At 35.6% G+C, this 20,863-nt stretch overlaps 1 protein-coding gene across 1 annotated transcript in view; it reads left to right on the top strand.

Annotated features, from left to right (window-relative positions):
- The window catches only part of LOC107686810 (synaptic vesicle membrane protein VAT-1 homolog-like), a 40,947-nt gene extending 27,353 nt beyond the window's left edge, over positions 1-13,594 (top strand). Inside the window, exons 8-9 of the mRNA XM_016483934.1 lie at positions 11,523-11,606; positions 12,973-13,594. Coding sequence (XP_016339420.1) covers positions 11,523-11,606; positions 12,973-13,071 — 183 coding nt within the window. The 3' untranslated portion in view covers positions 13,072-13,594. The remainder of the gene's footprint in view (positions 1-11,522; positions 11,607-12,972) is intronic.
- Positions 13,595-20,863: the final 7,269 nt, after the last annotated feature.

The following is a 20,863-nucleotide window of genomic DNA, read 5'->3' as shown; positions in this document are numbered from 1 at the left end:
TATATATATATTATATTTTCTGAGAGATCTCTATCCCCTTTGATATAATATGAAAAAATATGCATACTTCATTCTTTATTCTAATTTGGATATTAAAAAATATGAATTGTTATAGTCACAAAATTTTTTTTAATATGTATAAAACATTTTATACTTAACTCTAGTTCAAAGCTAGCAGGACTTATTTTCTCCTGTCACTGTCTTCTTTTATGTAACAGTGTAGAACACATTTCATTACACCAAATACACAAAATAATGTTCTTTTTTAGCAACGTCATATGACCCCTTTAATAAAACATTCCTTACAATAGCCAACAGAATGTATACACATTTAATTTTTATACCACATGATATTTCTGGAAAATTGAACATTTTATACTTAACTCTAGTTCAAAGCTAGCAGGACTTATTTTCTCCTGTCACTGTCTTCTTTTATGTAACAGTGTAGCAACTCTGTTTGCTTTGTTTTGTTGGAGTGGGACAAAGGCCTCTCCATAAACAGATTAAAAGCAGACCTCTGAGTGTTGGGAGTCTATATACACACTTTAATTTCTTTCTAATCAGAGGCTTCTTGAAAGCCCTACAGATTCCTCTGTGTGGATCTCATGGGATGAGGACAGGCAGTACTGTGCTACTGAAAACACTGTTTGATTTTTGTGAAGCGCTCTCTGATTTACATTGGAAGAACAAGTAAAGCACTCTAATCTTATTCATTGGGATGTGCCTAAGTATTTGTGTAAAAATGAAGTTAAATAAAACCGTAAACCAGATTATAAATTCTGATAAATTGTTGACAAGCCACATTCAAACTTGTTGTAAAATAGCTAATACACACACTGGTTGACATCCGTTCAGGCTGCACCCTCATAGTTAACTAAACGTTAGTTGGCGAGAAGAGGCTTAAGGCCCAGGTATCCTTTTTTTGTGTTCCCTCACACAGTATAGTGGTGAGCGGTGACTTTTTTTAACCGGCTATGCTGAGTGCTAAGATTAAGATTCCCCCTCTTCATTGGCTTTTAGGACACTCAAAGAGGGCTCACAGATGACAAATAAGAAACACTGTGGCAGTATGCACATTTCCTACCTTATTTGTTAATGAAATTCATCTCCAATCCTTCTTCTATCATTTCATGTTTATCCATTGTTATTTAAATGCTAGAAAAACAAGTAAAAACCGCCAAATAATGTTTACACGTTGTTATGTAATGATACGCCGTATTCCTCCAGGCTATATATGTCGCTGCATCTGCTGATTGATTTTTTTATTGACAGTAAATAGGAGTACAATCTCTCACCCGGGTGATGCTACTCCAACAACAGACCATGCAAAATACCAAAAATATTTTTAATATTTTAAATTATTGCCGAGTAAAACACTGCAACATTGCAAACAACAATAAAATCAGAGAAGGACTTTAACTGTAAGTGACACAAGCATAAGGAAAACAAAGCGAACAATAAAATCTTCAGAAAAATGCTCTGAGGATTTTACTGTTTCCTTTGTTTTCCTTACGTTTAAATTTTATATATATTTTTATATACATTTTATAAACTTAAAAAAAAAAATGTTATAACTTCATTCGTTTGCTCAGGCATCTTGCTAAATAACCTATATCTTCAACATACATTGTCTATAACCAAAATGTAAGAAGATTCGTTTTCAGTGCACTTTCAAAATTTTTTGCATGAGAAAGCATGAAAATATACAGTTACAATGTTTTTTTATTTGATTTAGTCGAGTTGAGTTGGTTTTGCATCAAACATTGTGATTTTCGGCAATCGAGATTTGGCAGCAGCAGCGCATTTTTCCGCTTGGGCGAGCACTTCGCGGACAGCTTACCTTGTGCATGAAATCACCCGTATGCCAGCAAACCAATGAGAACGCACTATAATCCTGACGAGTCATAGCGACAGAGCGGAGGCACCAAAGCTGCTGTGACCTGAAGTTTTTGTAACTGGCACAGATTTGCAGAAAATTTTATTTTAAAAATTATTTGACATACTTATTCCCAACACTTTATTAAGCTTTAAGTTACATCTCAAATGACCATGTTTATATTAATTAACCCACAAACTCATTCTCTCAGATGGCCTGGGTATGCAGAGCATTCGCAGCTTATATGGACAGAATGCTACTGCTAAAAGTATACTCAACTGCGGATGAGTGCGAGCAGGCAGACGAGTTCAACATATGCGTAGTATCACCTAGTGGACTTGTTCTGTTCCAACATTGACCTTGCGCCTGCGCTGTTGTAAGCAGACTGTCCACGCAGACACAAAAATTGGACTGCACGCCGCGGACAGTGTGCACGGACGTCTATGGACACTTCTGATGATGAAAATTACATCATGCAGACAGTGTGTGAACCGACGTGGAGCACAAACGGCCGCAGTATACTTTTGGCTTTTGTCAACCAAAATTTTGGAAAAATTGTCGTTTAGTCACAGAACAAAAACTGAAACTGTCCATGTTTCCGTTTTGTTTAAAAACAAAAACTGTCCATGTCCATGATGGACCCCCGCCCCCATGGCATGTCAGGCATGTCACTGTACTGCGGAGATGGCAAGTCAGCATCATCAACTTCATCTTTGCAGCCGACACTGACTCAGAAAACTCTAGTTTAGTAATAAATAATTAAAATATCTCCTTGCTATTTGTTTTTCCCAACACATTCACGGTAATTTGTTTTGCTGGTGCTTTGCGGCATGCGTTTATGTGTGCGCTTGAGCTCGAAATAGGCTATATATTAAAGGGGTGGTTCATTGCGATTTCACTTTTTTAACGTTAGTGTGTAATGTTGCTGTTTGAGCATAAACAATATCTGCAAAGTTACGAAGCTGAAAGACACTGGGCTAGCTAACCAATCAGAGCCCATCGCCTATTTCTGAGGGAGGGGCTTCATAAAAGCAAGAAATTGATCAGCGGGTTTCTCAGAGAAGGGACAGAGCGGTGTGGAATAAAGGTACCGTATTGAACCGAATATAACACAATGTTTTTTTCTTGGAAATACATCTGATTTTACTGAGAAAAAACAAGATTTGGTTTTTTAAAAGCCTTTTTCCAAAAGGTACATCTGGAAAAGGGGAGGGTCGTCTTATATTCGGGCCAATACGGTAAATTATGTGAAAAAGAACAAGTTTTTTAAAAAACTAAGCATTAACACATGTTAGACTGCACCCCATAAACACAATCAAGCCAGAAAAAAACCACTGAACCGCCCCTTTAAAGGCCAAAACACCATATAAGTACTCAGATTAATATAAATGTGCGATTAGTCGAATAATGGTTTAAATTAACGACTGCTAGCCAATTAGAACAATCTTTAGTCTGGGGCAGCCCTACTGGCAACCACCCAGAATACCTTAGCAACCCCATAACAATGACCTGGCAACCACCAAGAACATCCTAGCAACTTCAGCAGTGAATTACTCTGGTAACCATCCAGAACACACTAGCAACCACATAGCTATGTGAAACAGTATTTAATAGGTTATGGGAAAGACATATATAATATTTCCTGTTTTTTTTTTTTTTGGTCCTGTCAGCCACATGCCTTTAATTAAAGTTACAGAGTAACCCAGATCATTATATTCAAACATCTGAACAGAAGGACCAGCCTTCAGGACGGAGCCTGATAAAGTCAGAGACTGCATGTGCTCTGATGTGTCTGACAAGAGACTAATAGTCCTCACAAGCTGTGGCGGCACCAGGTTCAAACAGGCACATAACACCAGGGAACACGCTAATGCAAGGTCACTCCGTCGCTCATGCTTGAGAATAAAAGAGTTCAGAGAAGTTTCTTAGAGACAGCATGTGCTGTCCTATGGCTCCTCGTTTATATTAACAAAGCTGAGAAATTGTTTTACTGCTTAAAATGCCTTCATTTAGTACTTTAATGAATTTCAAAAACCTTAATGATGTTCATATGTAATAGTTGACCAACAAGTCACAGGATTGACACTGTCTTTCCATTCCAGCGCTGTGACTCTTGATCAGGGGCATTATTTGAATATTATTTGAGAGTGAGGGAAGTGGGTCCAACGCCGGGTGCTCAGACTCCCACCTTCAGTGTGTGGGTGGGGAATTCCAGAGGGTGAAAACCAGTGCCAACCTGAGCTCATTGTAGGCTGATCTGAGGTTACCTTTTGTCTCTGTGGTAATGAACAAGTTCAGGGTACAGATCGGGGAGGATTTTCAAATGTTAAGTTTCACTTTTCTGGAATAACATTATTTTAACCAGGGCTCTAACCACATAGACATTGAGTAATAATTATAAATGGTCAAATTGCTCCTTTTAATACTATGTGATTTTCTGCTGCTCTGTTGTACTCCATTACGCTCCGTTAGTTTTTAGGATAACAAAAAGTTTTCAAAGTTACATTTTTAGGCTGGTCTGCCTCAGTGGTCTAACAGCAGTCATCAATGATAAAATGACAAAGAAGCCGGGCTTTAGGGGTGTAGTGTTCACAGGAGCCGAAAGCGATGCTTTAGTTTTAACAGTGAAAGAGTGTGAGGTAAGATGTAAGTAGCTATACATTTAATATTTGACAACTGTTTTATGATAGATATATTATGGACTGTAATATACAATTAGCCTATGTAAACTACTTGAGTTGAAAATAACGGCTATAATTTGCGTAATTCATTACTAAATGTGATGAGACAAGAAATACAGACCCAAAAATTAAAATGCTGAAAATGTACTTACCCTCAGACCATCTAAGATGCAGATGTGTTTAGAAATTTAACATTACATCACTTGCTCAGCAATGGATCCTCTGCAGTGAATGGGTGCCGTCAGAATGAGAGTCCAAACAGCTGATAAAAACACTCCAGTCTATCAATTAACTTGTAAAATAACTTGTTAATCTTGTAAAGTAAAAAGCATGTTTGTAAGAAACAAATCCATCATTGAGGCATTTCATCTTTAAAGCATTGCTTCTGGCCAAAATATCAGTCCATAATCCATAATAATGCTTAGTAAAAAATTCAATCCCTGTTGTCCTCAGTCAAAATCCACCTATTAGTTTAGAAATGTTTTGGATTAGAGAAAGCAATTATGAACAGGGGACTCGTATTTAGTTGGAAGCAATGGTTTAAAGTTAGAAAACATCTTAATGATAGATTTGTTTGTTACAAACTCACAGCTTTTCACTTCATGAAATATTAATTGATGGACTGGAGTCGTGTGGATTACTTGTGATTATTGTGATGTTTTTATCAACTGTTTTAGATCTTTGGATGGCCTGAGGGTAAATTTTCATTTTTGGTTGAACTTGGAGCAGTTTTTCAGCATATTAGGTATACGATTAAAGGTGAATGTGTGCATTTTTATATATATATATATATATATTTTTTTTTTTTTTTTTTTTGCAAATAGTTAATATTTATTACAATAAATTATAATTATTTTAATGTTCTTCTTTCCTTCCCCACGATGTTTAAGACATGGTTATGGGCTTATATGGACTTAACTAACTATATTAAAATGAATATGAGACTGAGCTGTAACAGGCCTTAATTAATCAAAAAAGTTCAAATGCTTTCTGGCAAGTTGCATTCAAAATCCACAGTTTGAATAAGCATGATGCTTCTGGCCTAGAGCCATGGGATTTAAGCATTTTAAAGTTGGATGTATAAATGAATATTTGTGAGGCTTTGAAAATTAGATTTGTGCTGAAACCCCTGAGTGGCTGAATGTGCTTCTGGGGATTTATAGAGGCAGTCTTCCACTGATGCATTTTATTGCCCCAATCCTGCATAGCCACTGTGACTCATTCAGACACAATCAAACCCTCCGCATATTTGCAATACCATTGAAATGAAACTGATTCCGAGGGACACGGCTGGAGAAACGACCCTTGTTGTTTTATGGGAAGAGGGGGTGGATATGGATGATGTCCGTAAGCAGACTTATTACTCACCTGATGGGCAGAACAGCAGTGGCATTGGTAGTTAAAACCCTTCGTCCTTTGCTTTAAAGCTAAGGTGTTTTTGGGATGAGTAACATGCAGTGAGTTACATTACATTACATGCATACTTAGCAGGCCTTAACGAGTACCATTTACAGTTACTGTATATAATGTGCAGTTTAAAATAATCAGAGGGGTCTTTTTGAGGTTCAAAAGTCTTATGCAACACATTTTACTTAATACTTGGTTTAAACTAATTTAAAAAGTAATACTTTGTGAAATTTGTGCATAATGGCAGTGCTTTAAACTGCTGGTCAAAAGTTTGGAATAATTAAGATAATTTTATGTTTTTTTAAATTAAGTCTTTTATGCTCCTTATACCAAGGCTGCATTTATTTGATGAAAAATACAGTAAAAATAGTAATACTTTGAAATATTGTTACAATTTAAAAGAACTGTTTTCTATTTTAATATATTTTAAATTGTAATTTATTCTTGTGATGGCAAAGCTGATTTTTAAATAAATCTCCATTTCAAATTAATGCTGATCTTTTGACCTTTCTGTTCATCAGAGAATCCTGAAAAAATGCATCACTGTTTCCACAAAAATATTAAACAGCAAAAACTGTTTTTAACATTCATAATAATAACCATTATGAATAATTGAGCACCAAATCAGTATATTAGAATGATTTCTGAAGGATTATGGGACACTGAAGACTGGAGTAATGATGCTGAACATTCAGCTTTCCCATCACAGGAATAAATTACATTTTAAAATATATTAAAATAGAAAACAGTTATTTTAAATGTTAATAATATTTCACAATATTAATGTATATATACTGTATATTGCACATTTTTACTGTATTTCATCAGATAAGTGCAGCAATATACCTTAGCAATATTATTTGTTTCCAAAAATATTGAAAGTATTTACTGTAACATACTTAAGACACTATTGGTTTATAAGAGCTTTATGCAAAACAATGACTTCAGGTGTGAAGGATATCAGGATAAAACTCATGTGTGCCCTTGACCGAGACACTAGGTTGGTGTAGGGGACTGTGGATGAAAAGTGTCTTTTGAATGAAAATAACCTGTTTTGAATTGGCAAGGATTATTACCATCAAGTGATACTTATATTTATTTCTTTTTCCCCATCATTTTGGCTTCAGAAAGCTGATGCCAGGGACTGTTAACAGTTGTCATGTTTCTATTCTCAGGGCCTGACTAGCAGCTGTCATGTTTATTAATTTACTGATTCATCCAGTTAACAGTCACTTCACAAGATGTGGACATACTGTACATCCCCCACATAACCTGTGGGCACATTATAAACTCTTGCATGATAAGCATATTGCACAATACTGTCATGTGTATTCTGTCTGGTTGTGCAGTGTGCCCTGTGATGTTCTGTGAATAGATTGCACCTTGTATTTAATTTTATCTCTGTTTTACCAGTGAAAATAACCTCTCCATCCTTAAAGCTCATTAAGTGTACCATACAAGTTTTGGACCAACCTGACCAATTGTTCTTTTTTTTTTGAGAGGGTAGCAGCTGTGTTAGTAGCTCATCTTCTTTATTTTTGAAGCTGCATCTTCATCTTGACATTTGGCAGTTAACTATAAAAATATCACCGCTTTTTTAAATTCTAGGCTGTGAAATGTGTGGATTAAGGCAAAAATACACTAAACAACCTTTCAAATTGGAACAGGTTTTTAAACACTATCCACCTTTTTCCTAATGAGCCTACTGCATTTTAATTCATGTGTGGCACTTCTGGTTTGGGGAAGTTCCACTCAAAAAGACAGAAACAAATCCCTTCAATCATAATGTTGCGTTGCAAATAATCGTTATCGGTCAGTTTGAATGAATGAGCTATACAGGTTCCATCATGTTCTGTTTTCAGATAACGTAACGCTTGGTGTTTTAATGTGACATGGTATAACAAGAATATCTATGGTAAGAGCTCTTTTCAATTAGCTGCATTCTTTTCCTCATTATTAAGTTGGCTTGAAAAAGCCAACTTACTGATCTGCTTCTTCTGAGCCAAAATTTAGTCAGTATCTCCTCCTAGAGTTTTACAGCTACAACCACCAAACTCGGGTCAGATCTTCAGACTGTTCTGAAGTTAGTTTAGGGTGACCATACGTGCCATTTTCCCAGGAACCCGTGTCCGGCACGCGTCCTGGGAAAATGGCACGTATGGTCACCCTAAGTTAGTTGCTGTGACTTTTCTAACTGATCCGACTTACCGTTTTCATAAACATGAAGATTAAAAATAATAAAATCCCATTACATTGACGGAATGTTCAAATTCAAATTTAAAAGCATGTAAGCAGCATGCTAATCATGCTAGAAACGTGCTAGCAACATGATAACATGTTAACCCTTAAATGCATACCTCGGGTCTTTAGCGACCCGGGACATCATTCTCTACCCTCTCCCTCCTTCATTTTTTAAAGTTAAACATCAACTTTCTTAGTATTCCTCAATCTATTAATTATAAACACTATAAGAAGAAACAAATAGTAAAATATAAAAGGATGCCCGTTTTCTGATTAATTTTTTGTAAAAAGTGTATAGGGTCGCTAGAGACCCGAGGTATGTAAATGTGTAAATATTTTTTTCTACGCAACTATATTTACATATCTGATGACTCAATACGTGCAATGCATCTTTTTTTCCTCAAGGTGGCACTGTTTGATACACAATGATGACGTGACGTTTCACTGATAATTACGGCAGGCATAAAACAAACGAATATCATCAGCAAAAATTGAAGTGGTTTGAATGGCTTTACTGCAGAGCAATTACTATATGCAATGAAATATAAATGTCACTGCCGTTTGATGCTGGATTTGGTGAATAAGCTGCCAGTGATCAAAATATTGAATATCAAGTCATTGAAAACGATAGTTTTGAGAATATGGTTGAGATCGTGTATATGAGGCAGATGTTGAATATACTGTGGAAGTGCGTTCTGACGATGACAGCGATGGTAAAAATAATCTGCTAAAATTGAACCCTTTTAAGTTTCAAAAGGTAACGTGCTTTAATTTTATCTTCTGTAATTGTTCTTAAAATATCAAGAGATTTTTTTGCTATTGCAGCAGTTAGAGATCCATCCGTGCTGGATATTTAGGTCCATGTCGCTAAAGACCCGAATATGTAAGAATGATTGGCGAAACATTCATGCATTTAAGGGTTAATCATGTTAAAAACATGCTAGAATCATGTTAATCGTGCTAGAAAAAGGCTAGCAACATGCTAATCATGCTAGAAACATGTTAGCAACATGTTAATCATGTTAAAAATCATGTTAATCATGTTAGAAACATGCTAGCAATATACTAACCATACTAGCAACATGGTAATCATGTTAAAAAAAATTAAACATGCTAGCAACATGCTAATCATGTTAGAAACATGCTAACAACATGCTAATCATACTAGAAACATGATAGCAACATGTTAATCATGTTAAAAACCATGCTAAACTTGTTAGCAACATGATAACATGCTATAAACATGGTAACAACATTAGCAACATGTTAATCATGCTAGAAACATGCTAGCTACATGCTGGTCATGCTAACAACATGCTAATCATGCTATAAACATGCTAGCAACATGCTAATCTTTCTAGAAACATGCTAGCAACATGCTAATCTTTCTAGAAACATGCTATCTAAACAAGCTACAAACATCTATTTAATCCATCTAGCTAAACATTCAAACCTCAAGCTTTTACTACTGCTTCAAATTTTCAGTCAAGGCTTTTTCAAGTCAACTTCAAAGTTTGCGAACTGTACTCATCTAGTTATTTTAATTTTTCCTTTGTATTCCGCTGTTACTGTATGAAAAAGACAACTAATACTATGTGTTTGTGGTCTTCTCTCCCGTATATAAAACATATAATAATTCACTGGAATGCACTATAAGAATCTTATCGTTTTTTCTCCCCAACTCTTCATGTCTCTTTCCAGGTTTGTTTCCACACGGATGCTTTAAAATGTAATTGTCTCTGCTTTTCACTTCTAATTCCTATTAGCAGGGTTTACTGGGATGTTTGTAAAGCAGGTAAATCCAATATTTGCTATCTATCAAAATGATGGAAATCACTTTGAAATATCACAGTCTGAAATATTATCACTTAATATGTTATTATTAACATTAACATGTTAATGTTAATGAACAAATTTGATTAAGTCATCGTATGTTACATAAAATAGACAAATAGTACTGCAGTGATATTTAATATGTCTGTATTATTGCTGCGGAAATAATTGAGCGTTTGATGAAAATCATAGACTGAAGTAAAAAATCAGAGTCTGTGTCCATCATAGACTGCGATTTTCTCTGAAATCTGTCAACTCCAACAGTCCAAAATCTGCAGACTGGCTCTGACTTTCAACAGTTAGTGTTGACTCGTCCAGGCTGCAAATCAGGGAGGAAATCTGTGAATTCTAGTGTGCTCCAGCCTTTAGGGTGGTCCAAAACCATATGGTTTTCTTTCTTAGAGCACAAAAGGAGATCGTTCCTTCCCATAGAATTGAAACGAAAGGGGACTGAAGCTTTCTAAACGGATGCAACAGCACCTAAGAAGTCATTCACAAAATGTGTGCGTTATTTTCTAAGTCTTCAGAAGTCATATAATAGCTGTTTGTGAGGGACAGACAGAAATCACTGAAAGTCTTATTTGGAGCCTCACTAAACTCACAAATCCACTTGGGGAAGAGCTGAAGATTATCAACGAATAACAACTTAAAGTTCTGTCTGTTCCTCACAAAAAGGCTTCAGAAGACAGAATATAGTGCACAAATCATAGGGACCACATTTATGACTTTTAGAAGCTTTAAAGCTGTAGTCCCCATTCATTGTAAGTTTGTGGAGAACTTAGCAACCAGCAGAATTTAAAAAAAAAAATCTCCTTTTGAGTTCCACTGAAGAGATAAAATCATACAGGTTTGAACAGTGAGGAATTCGAATGATGTACATAAATATGAAGAGAATTTATTTTATTTAATTGGTGAAGCTGAAGTAGAGTACATTGGACTGATTGCTGATTGTGACTCTGCTGCCCCCTTTAGTCATGTCTGTGGCACTACACACTTGACATGAGGCAATATGGAGCTTAAAGGGATAGTTCACCCAAAAATGAAAATTTGATGTTTATCTGCTTACCCACAGGGCATCCAAGATGTAGGTGACTTTGTTTCTTCAGTAGAACACAAACAAAGATTTTCTACTCAAACCGTTGCAGTCTATCAGTCGTATAATGCATGGCAATGGTAACAAAATCTACGAGAGTAAAAAAAACATGCACAGACAAATCCAAATTAAACCCTGCGGCTCGTGACGACACATTGATGTCCTAAGACACGAAACGATCGGTTTGTGCCAGAAACCGAACAGTATTTATATAATTATTTACCTCTAATACACCACTATGTCCAACTGTGTGTACGCGCTCCGGCGACATCAAATTTTCATTTTTGGGTGAACTATCCCTTTAAGCATCACTTCATGAGAGCAAAAGCACATTTGTTTGACTTAATGAGGTTTTGTGCGTGTGTGATTTGTTGCTCTTGTTAACCTGTAGGTCAAGGAAGCCATGCAGAGAATCCATGACAGAGGAAACATAGGGAAGCTGATTTTGGACGTGGAAAAGTCTCCCACGCCTTTGGTGAGTGAGTCATCCTAAAACCTGCCTTTGAATTAGACCCGTGTTCTAAGGCGAGCAAAACATTATGTGCACAACATTATAATTATTATGTCAACCATTGGTGCTGCCCTTTCATTTTTCTGTTTTCGTAATGTCTTGCATTGTTCAGTTTTCTAACATCATTTTTTATATTCAGCTTATCCAAAAGTGTGTGAGAGAAAATAAATGATCTTTTTATGAAGCACAAAGGCAGATCTGAATAATGCACCTGTTTACTTGAAAAAGGAACAAAAAATGGTATTATGACAGTGATCCAAGAGTCAGGCGACATCACCTCAGCAGTTTCCATGGAGACTGCGCCTTATGACGCTGTTCTCAGTGGAGACAATCTGGCCTACAACAGCATGCTTTCATGAAATCTACCTTTAGTGTCTTCACTTAAACCTGGGAAGTTCTTAAAGGAGCAACGGAATAAGAACATCTGAAAAATTGTTTTCCATTTTTCTCCCTTCCCAGAAGGTTTTATTGTGTAGATGTTGATCTTTTAGCTCAGAAGCCTTGATCTACTGTGTCTTAGATGTTTCTCCTCAAATATGGAAGATTTTTGAAGGAACAACTGATAATGTCTAAACTGTTGCTCATAGCTCAGGACCCTTAAGAGATAGTTTAACTAAAAATGAACATTCTGTCATAATTTACTCATCATTTACTTCCTTCTGTGGAACACTAAAGAAGATATTTTGAAGAACACTGAAGTCTAAACAACATCAGTGTTATTTTAGCATAACTGAGATTCTATTATAGTTTTTATCAGTAGTTTGTATTAGTTTTTAGTTTTATATTTTTCTCTTTTTTTGTTAAAAGTTTTAGTAATTTTGCAGTGTATTTTTGTCTATCTTTTTATTAACTTTATTTAAGTTTAATTTTGGTTATTTTAGTACATAAAATTCTTATTTACTAAAAGAAAATGAGAAATGTTTCCTTGGCAACTAGCTGAAATAAAATTTGTGTTTGTATATATATATATATATATATATATATATAAGAAGTCATACAGGTTTGAAACTGCATGAGAGTGAGTAAATATAGCTGTTGTAGTTGTCAGCTATGTTTTTCTCTCTCTCTCTCCCCCTCTCTTTATGTTTGTAATATACTATATATCTTATAGTTATAATATATGTATATCATTTGAGAAGTATTCTATGTTTGAGTTCAAACTGAGATCTTTGACATCTGATTACAGCAATCTGTGCGCAATTGTTGAGATCTTCTCTGAAATGCAAGAGGAGACGCATGTTTAAGAGATTACCTGCACCTCAGATGATTCTGAGAAACAGGAGACTGTCGATCCGTGTGAAAACACAATGATTTTTGATTTCTCTTTCAGATGGCCAACGACAGCACAGAGACCAGTGAAGCAGGTGAGGAGGAAGAGGAGCAAGAGGCAGACAATGACAAGAAAGAGCGAATGCCCTTCATTCAGTGAAGCCAGACTCAACCAGAGACTATCACGAACCTGAGCTGAGCTCCGTGTCATGTGTGTGTGATGTGTTCGGTCTGTTGTTTGTCTGTATCTTTGCCAGTTTTGGTCAATGCAGTCAAAAATACCCCAAAACACTAAGTGTGTTGTTAAATGTTTGACTGAAGTGCCATTCTTAGTGCAGTGTTGAATTGTTACAGTGTTTTAGACCAAAACGTTATTGTAGGATTGACTTTTCGTGGAAGCTTTTTGCAGCCTTTCGGATGTTTTATTTGTCCCCGTCAGTCAGTGGATTGACAGATGACTGCAGTCAACGTCCAAAATTAACACTTGCCAAGAGACAAATGGAAGTCAAAATTGGTTTTGGCAAGTAAATTAAACGCAGCAGTGGCTGGAAACTCTATAAGGAACTGCAAGTAGGATATATAAGTAACTTTAAGTCTTCAGATGTCTTTTAATGACTTTTACCTCAAGTGGGCAATTTACCATCAAACGTTTATCAATTAAAAGTGTTTTGTTTCTCCAGAACTCCATGCCATGGTGCATATGTGAAATATTCCTCATAATAAAAAAAATATTCACTACCAAAAATGAAAATGGTCATCATTATGTTGTGTGTGTGTGTGTGTGTGTGTGTGTGTGTGTGTGTATATATATATATATATATATATATATATATAAGAAGTCATACAGGTTTGAAACTGCATGAGAGTGAGTAAATATAGCTGTTGTAGTTGTCAGCTATGTTTTTCTCTCTCTCTCTCCCCCTCTCTTTATGTTTGTAATATACTATATATCTTATAGTTATAATATATGTATATCATTTGAGAAGTATTCTATGTTTGAGTTCAAACTGAGATCTTTGACATCTGATTACAGCAATCTGTGCGCAATTGTTGAGATCTTCTCTGAAATGCAAGAGGAGACGCATGTTTAAGAGATTACCTGCACCTCAGATGATTCTGAGAAACAGGAGACTGTCGATCCGTGTGAAAACACAATGATTTTTGATTTCTCTTTCAGATGGCCAACGACAGCACAGAGACCAGTGAAGCAGGTGAGGAGGAAGAGGAGCAAGAGGCAGACAATGACAAGAAAGAGCGAATGCCCTTCATTCAGTGAAGCCAGACTCAACCAGAGACTATCACGAACCTGAGCTGAGCTCCGTGTCATGTGTGTGTGATGTGTTCGGTCTGTTGTTTGTCTGTATCTTTGCCAGTTTTGGTCAATGCAGTCAAAAATACCCCAAAACACTAAGTGTGTTGTTAAATGTTTGACTGAAGTGCCATTCTTAGTGCAGTGTTGAATTGTTACAGTGTTTTAGACCAAAATGTTATTGTAGTATTGACTTTTCGTGGAAGCTTTTTGCAGCCTTTCGGATGTTTTATTTGTCCCCGTCAGTCAGTGGATTGACAGATGACTGCAGTCAACGTCCAAAATTAACACTTGCCAAGAGACAAATGGAAGTCAAAATTGGTTTTGGCAAGTAAATTAAACGCAGCAGTGGCTGGAAACTCTATAAGGAACTGCAAGTAGGATATATAAGTAACTTTAAGTCTTCAGATGTCTTTTAATGACTTTTACCTCAAGTGGGCAATTTACCATCAAACGTTTATCAATTAAAAGTGTTTTGTTTCTCCAGAACTCCATGCCATGGTGCATATGTGAAATATTCCTCATAATAAAAAAAATATTCACTACCAAAAATGAAAATGGTCATCATTTATTCACCCTCATGTCATTCCAAACCTGAGTTACTTTTTCTTCTGCTGATTTTCTGAAAAATGCTGGTATGGATGTCTGATGAAGGCCTTGAAGTTGGCAGAAACAAACATCTCTGTTTTTAAAGAAATAAAGTCTATGTTTGCAGAGTGAGTGTTGCACTTTTCTTCTAAAGTTTGAGATCTGGATTTTTTGGTCGAGTTAGTCGAGCATCTGCATTTTATTTGTCTATTTTGAAGCATGTGTTGGTAACCACTGACTTCTATTGCATTGGCAAAAATCCCTGAGACATTTTAGAAATATAATTTTTTATGTTCCACAGAAGAAAGAAAGTCATACAGGTTTGGAATGACAGGAGAATGAGTAAATGATGACAGAATTTAAGTTGTTGGTGAACTATCCATTTAAGATTAGTGGATAGCATTTGTGGCATGATTATAACAAAAAAATAAAATGAAAAGGAAGGACACAGTAAAGCACTTACAGTGGAAGTCAATAGGGCATGTTTTAGGGACATTTAAAAGCAGAAACATGAAGCTTATAATTTGCACTTACATTAACATCTGCTATTCAAGCTGTTAAACTGTTTACATTTTCAGTCATTATAGGGTTTCAGGTGTTACGTTGTCATGACAACAAAGTTGAACTGAATTTAACCTCGCTTAAAGTGACTTGTTCACACTAAAATCATGTTAACACACATATTTATTACATCTTGTCGCTATACTCTTGAAGCAGCATTATAAAATGTATAGATTGGCACCATTCACTTCCATTGTAAGTGTCTCACCCCAACCATTTTGTAAAGAAAAAGAAGGTCAAGTGGAAATACATTTTTGTGTTAATCAACATTAAGTGCTGTAGATTGAGCTTAACTTGTACTGAACCTGGAATGCATTTTTGCATGGAATGCAAAAGCGCATCGATTCGCTACAGAAGGCCTTTGTTCACCCCCCGGAGCCGTGTGAGACACTTTTTTTATGGAAGAGAGCTTTTTATTTTTATTAAGTTTTGAATATGGATAGTTTTCTTACAAAAACGCATCGATTCGCTACAGGAGGCCTTTGCTCACCCCCTGGAGCCGTGTGAGACACTTTTATTATGGAAAGGTGCTTTTTATTTAACATCTTTTGAACTGAAGCAATGCAACACCCGCTGAGTTCAACGATAGAGCTTGAAAGATCAAAGACAATTTTTAATATAACTCCGACTGGATTCGTCTGAAAGAAGAAAGTCATATACACCTAGGATGCCTCGGGGGTGAGTAAAACGCAGCCTAATTTTCATTTTTGGGTGAACTAACCCTTTAAGTGTCAATTTTTCGAAATTGAGATTTATACAAAATCCGAAAACTGAATAAATAAGCTTTCCATTGATGTATGGTTTGTTATGATAGGACAATATTTGGCCGAGATACAACTATTTGAATATCTGGAATCTGAGGTTGCAAAAAAATCAAAATATTGAGAAAATTGCCTTTTAAGTTGTCCAAATAAAGTCCTTAGCAATGCATATTATTAATCAAAATTGAAGTTTTGATATATTTACGGTAGGAAATTTACAAAATATCTTCATGGAACATGATCTTTACTTAATATCCTAATGATTTTTGACATAAAAGAAAAATCGATCATTTTGACCCATACAATGTATTTTTGGCTATTGCTACAATTATAATCGTGCAACTTAAGTTTTGTGGTCCAGGGTCACATTTGTAATGTAGCCCCTACAGTAGTGTGCATCCTCCTTAAAGAAAGAGTTCACCTTAAAATTGAAATTCTGTCATCACTTACTCACCCTCATGTCATTCCAGATCCGTAAGACTTTCTTTCTTCTATGGAACAGAAATGGAGATATTTCGCCGATTGTTCATGCTGCCTTTTTCTATACAGTGGAACGGGGGTGAGTAAACAGTGGCACAAATTCTTTTGTCTTGGATGAACTATCCCAGCAAATCACCAGTAAATGTTCTGATGTTATGGTCAAAGTCAAGCATCATTTTTATAATTTCAAACTAGTAACCAACAACAACAAACAAACAAATAAATAAAATACTTCTTAGTGCCTTTTGTTGCATATCTGCACTGAGGACCAGAAGGCTTGTCAGTGTTTGTTTTTCTTTTTGTATTTGGAGAATAGACACTTTGATGTCAAAGATATTCAATGATTTAAAATCTTTCTGGCCTACCTATACCTCACAAATGAAAATTGTGGTTGTGTTCTTGAGTTTTATTAGTTGTGTTTATGTGATGGTGCTTGTGCATGCTATATTTCTCCCACAAATTATTGTTTTTATTAATATCTTCCTAAATAATTAAACTAATTGGCTTTATAGAGAATATATACAAAAACAGCCAGTCTGATTGTAATTGATCGTGGCTTGTGCTCATCCTTTTTGAGCTGTGTTTCTTTACATTAAAAGAATAGTTTACCAAAAAAAATAAAAATTTGCTGATAACTCACCCTCCAAGCTGTAGATGAGTTTGTTTCTTCATTAGAACAGATTTGGAGAAATTTAGCATTACATCACTTGCTCACCAATAGATCCTCTGCAGTGAATGGGTGCCGTCAGAATGAGAGTTCAAACAGCTGATAAAAACATCACAATAATTCTCAAGTAATCCACACGACTCCACTCTATCAGTTAACATCTTGTGAAGTGAAAAGCTGGGTGTTTGTAAGAAATAAAATTGTCTTTTTAACTTTAAACCACCACCATTGGCCAAAATACTGAACAATACAAAATTGCTGACTTTTTCACTGGAGAAAGCAATATCATGGATAGAGGACTCGTACTTTAGTCGGAAACACCTTAAAGGGATAGTCCAACCAAAAATGAAAATTCTGTCATCATTTACTCACCCTCATGTCGTTCCAAACATGTATGAGTTGCTTTCTTATGTTGAACACAAAAGAAGATATTTTGAAGATTGCTGGTAATCAAACAGTTAGTGGTTGCCATTGACTTCCATAGTATTTTTTTTTTCCTACTATGGAAGTCAATGGACATTTTGGGAACGACATGAGGGTGAGTAAATGATGACAGAATTTTCATTTTTGGGTGAACTATGCCTTTAATGGTTTAATGATGAATTTGTTTATTACAAACATGCAGCTTTTCACTTTATAAGGCATTAGTTAATGGACTGGACTCGTGTGGATTACTTGTGGATTATTGTGATGTTTTTATCAGGACTCTAATTCTGACGGCACCCATTCACTGCAGAGGATCCACTGATGAGCAAGTGATGTAATGCTACATTTTACCAAATCTGTTACGATGAAGTAATAAACTCATCTGCATCTCGTATAGTCTGAGGGTGAGTACATTTTCAGCTAATTTTCATTTTGGGGTGAACTATTCCTTTAAGCAAGAATGGAATGACTCACACATGAGCAAAAATGACTGATATTCACCCTCTTTCTAATTAGGTCCACCGCCTTTTTTGAGATTTCTTTAAAGACTTGCCTTAATGTTAAAGCACTACATTTCTGAAGTGTTAGTAGATCCCAGCTCAAGACACACAAAAGCATATTGTTGCTGTGTAGTTTTAGTTTGTAGATGTGCTTTTATGTTGTGGTAGATTGCAAACACGTGAAATCTGAATAAAATGTTGTGCAGAGCATTTCTGTGGAGTGTGATTTGGTCTTTATGCCATTAAAATGCTGTTATGCACATGAACCTAATAACATTTCTCAAGGCTCCTATCTGATTTTTTGCAGCAGAAGTGGTAACACTGATTGAAGCATGACAGACACAAATGTTGGATTTTTTACTCAGCAACCCCATGGTTACTCTCACAAATGGCACTGTGGACATTAGCAAAGCTTCACTTTGCTCTTTTCACTTGAAAATATTGCGGTCAGTGGCCTTTTCAAGGTTTTGTTATTCAAAAATCTAAAATATGACTGTGATAAAAATGTGTTTGACCTTTCCCATGGATTTCTGACTGCACTGCAGTAATGGAAATATTTGCCAGAATAATTACGTTTTTCCACGTATACTGATTTATCTGAAAAAGTACTTTTGACAACCAGTGAACAACTATCTATAAGATTACCTGCCCCAAAATGAACATTTTGAAGAATTTCTGGGATTGAAGCTTTTAAGCTGCAAAAAGGTAAAAATAAAATAAAATCAAGTATTATTTATGTATCATAATTTAGCAATATGTATTATATTTTTTAATTTGAATTTATTTTATTTTATGCGAGGAGCTGTTGAAATTTGGTAACTCTTTACAGTAAGGTTCTATTTGTTAAAATAAACTACATAGCTAACATGAAATAACAATAAAAAATACTTGTAAGGCATTTATTAATCTTAGTTAATGTTCATTCCATCATTTACTAAAACATTATTAAAATCAAATGTCAGCTAACAACAGCAATAAACAGTTAACTAGCGTTAACAAAGAATTAATACATTATGGAACAAATGTATTGCTCATTGTTAGTTCATATTAGTTAACGCATTAACATCAGTAACTAATGGGCCCTTATTGTGAAGTGTTACCTGAAATTTAAATGATTATTGACTGAAAATGTAACTCCTTAGCATAAGAGTTCACGAAAGAAATACTGATATTTGTACTGATATTTATGAATGATTTTTTTCTTTAAATCTAATCATTTCAATTAACAAGTTAATATTTTTTTATAAGTTTGTGTCCTTTCTGTAGCTTGAAAGCTTCAGTTCCTATTTTTTGTTATTGCATGGAAAATTCATGCAGTACATTGAAAATGTTAATATTATTCGTGATATATCTTCATGAAATGTACAGATGTATGTCAAAATCTTTTCCTTTTATAAAAAGAGGAGTCTAAATGATCTGCAGAGCACATGTCATGTGTTTCAAAGACACGCAGTAAAAGATATTCCCTCTGGACTGTTTGCTCTTTTTTGCACTCATCTCTCCACTCCATCCATCTCACAGCATCACGCTCTAAAATTAGCTGAGAACACTGAGCTCTGAACAGGACTTCCTTCCCTGATCAACAGCCCCTCTGTCTCCAACTCCAACTAAATCAATGTGCAGCTATTCATATCCTCAAGACATGTTTATGAACAACAGAGTTAGGCAACCAATTTGTTTAATACTTGGTGTAATTGATCTTTATGATTTAAAATATATGGATCTTTAATTTAGATTAAATTAAAGGGGTCATATGATGCGATTTTAAGTTTTCCTTTCTCTTTGGAGTGTTACAAGCTGTTTGTGAATAGATAAGATCCCTTGAGTTGCAAAGACTAAAGCCTCAAACCCAAAGAGATATTCTTTATAAAAGTTAAGACTGGTCCACGCCCTCCTAAAACGGCTCGTTCTAACACGCCCCCACATGTCTACGTCACGATGTGGGAAGATTTGCATAACGCCGCCCAAATGTTCACGCAAAGAATGAAGGCGTAACTTTATTGTTGCTGCCACTGCCACCGCCATGTTGTGAAGACGCTGTGTGTTTCATTGCGAAAGCGAAAATACTTTGTTTGGCCTTCCAAATGAGGACACGACTAGAAATTTGTGCGCTTGCGCGTGCCTCAAAAGGGGGCTTATAATGAATTGCAAAGATACATAACAGCTACAAGTGTATGCACTACTTGCTTTATGCAAGCACTATATAGGATAAATCACTATACAGGATTTACCCTATTATACTTTATCGACACGAATTGATAAGTGAAACAACAAACAGCCACCCACAAATAGTCTATAAACAAAGCATCAGGCTGTCTGAGTTCATATGAACAAAGGTTAAAGTTACTTGTCGTCAGGCTACAGAAGAATACCATAATTCCTCCGTTCAATTAACACATCGAGAGTCATGCAGACCTATAACAACCCAGCCACAACACATAATTGCGAATAACATGCCTTACCTTAACACAGAATCGACAACAGAGTCCAACGTTTATATTTTGGGGCAATATTTTGGGTTAACATGTACTAAACATGAGTGGAATTTGCACCGCAGCGCCCCCACACCTTGATGCTCATGACAAGAATAGCATGTATAGGCCTAGTTATCTTAATTGAAGTGAATTAGGTTTAAATCGCCGTCATGCATGAATGAATGA

This window comes from Sinocyclocheilus anshuiensis, unplaced genomic scaffold (genome assembly GCF_001515605.1).
Source record: "Sinocyclocheilus anshuiensis isolate Anshui unplaced genomic scaffold, SAMN03320099.WGS_v1.1 scaffold773, whole genome shotgun sequence".
NCBI classification, from domain to species: Eukaryota; Metazoa; Chordata; class Actinopteri; order Cypriniformes; family Cyprinidae; genus Sinocyclocheilus; species Sinocyclocheilus anshuiensis.
Note: the sequence above shows the minus strand (reverse complement) of the source record. Positions and strands in the feature narration are given on the sequence as shown.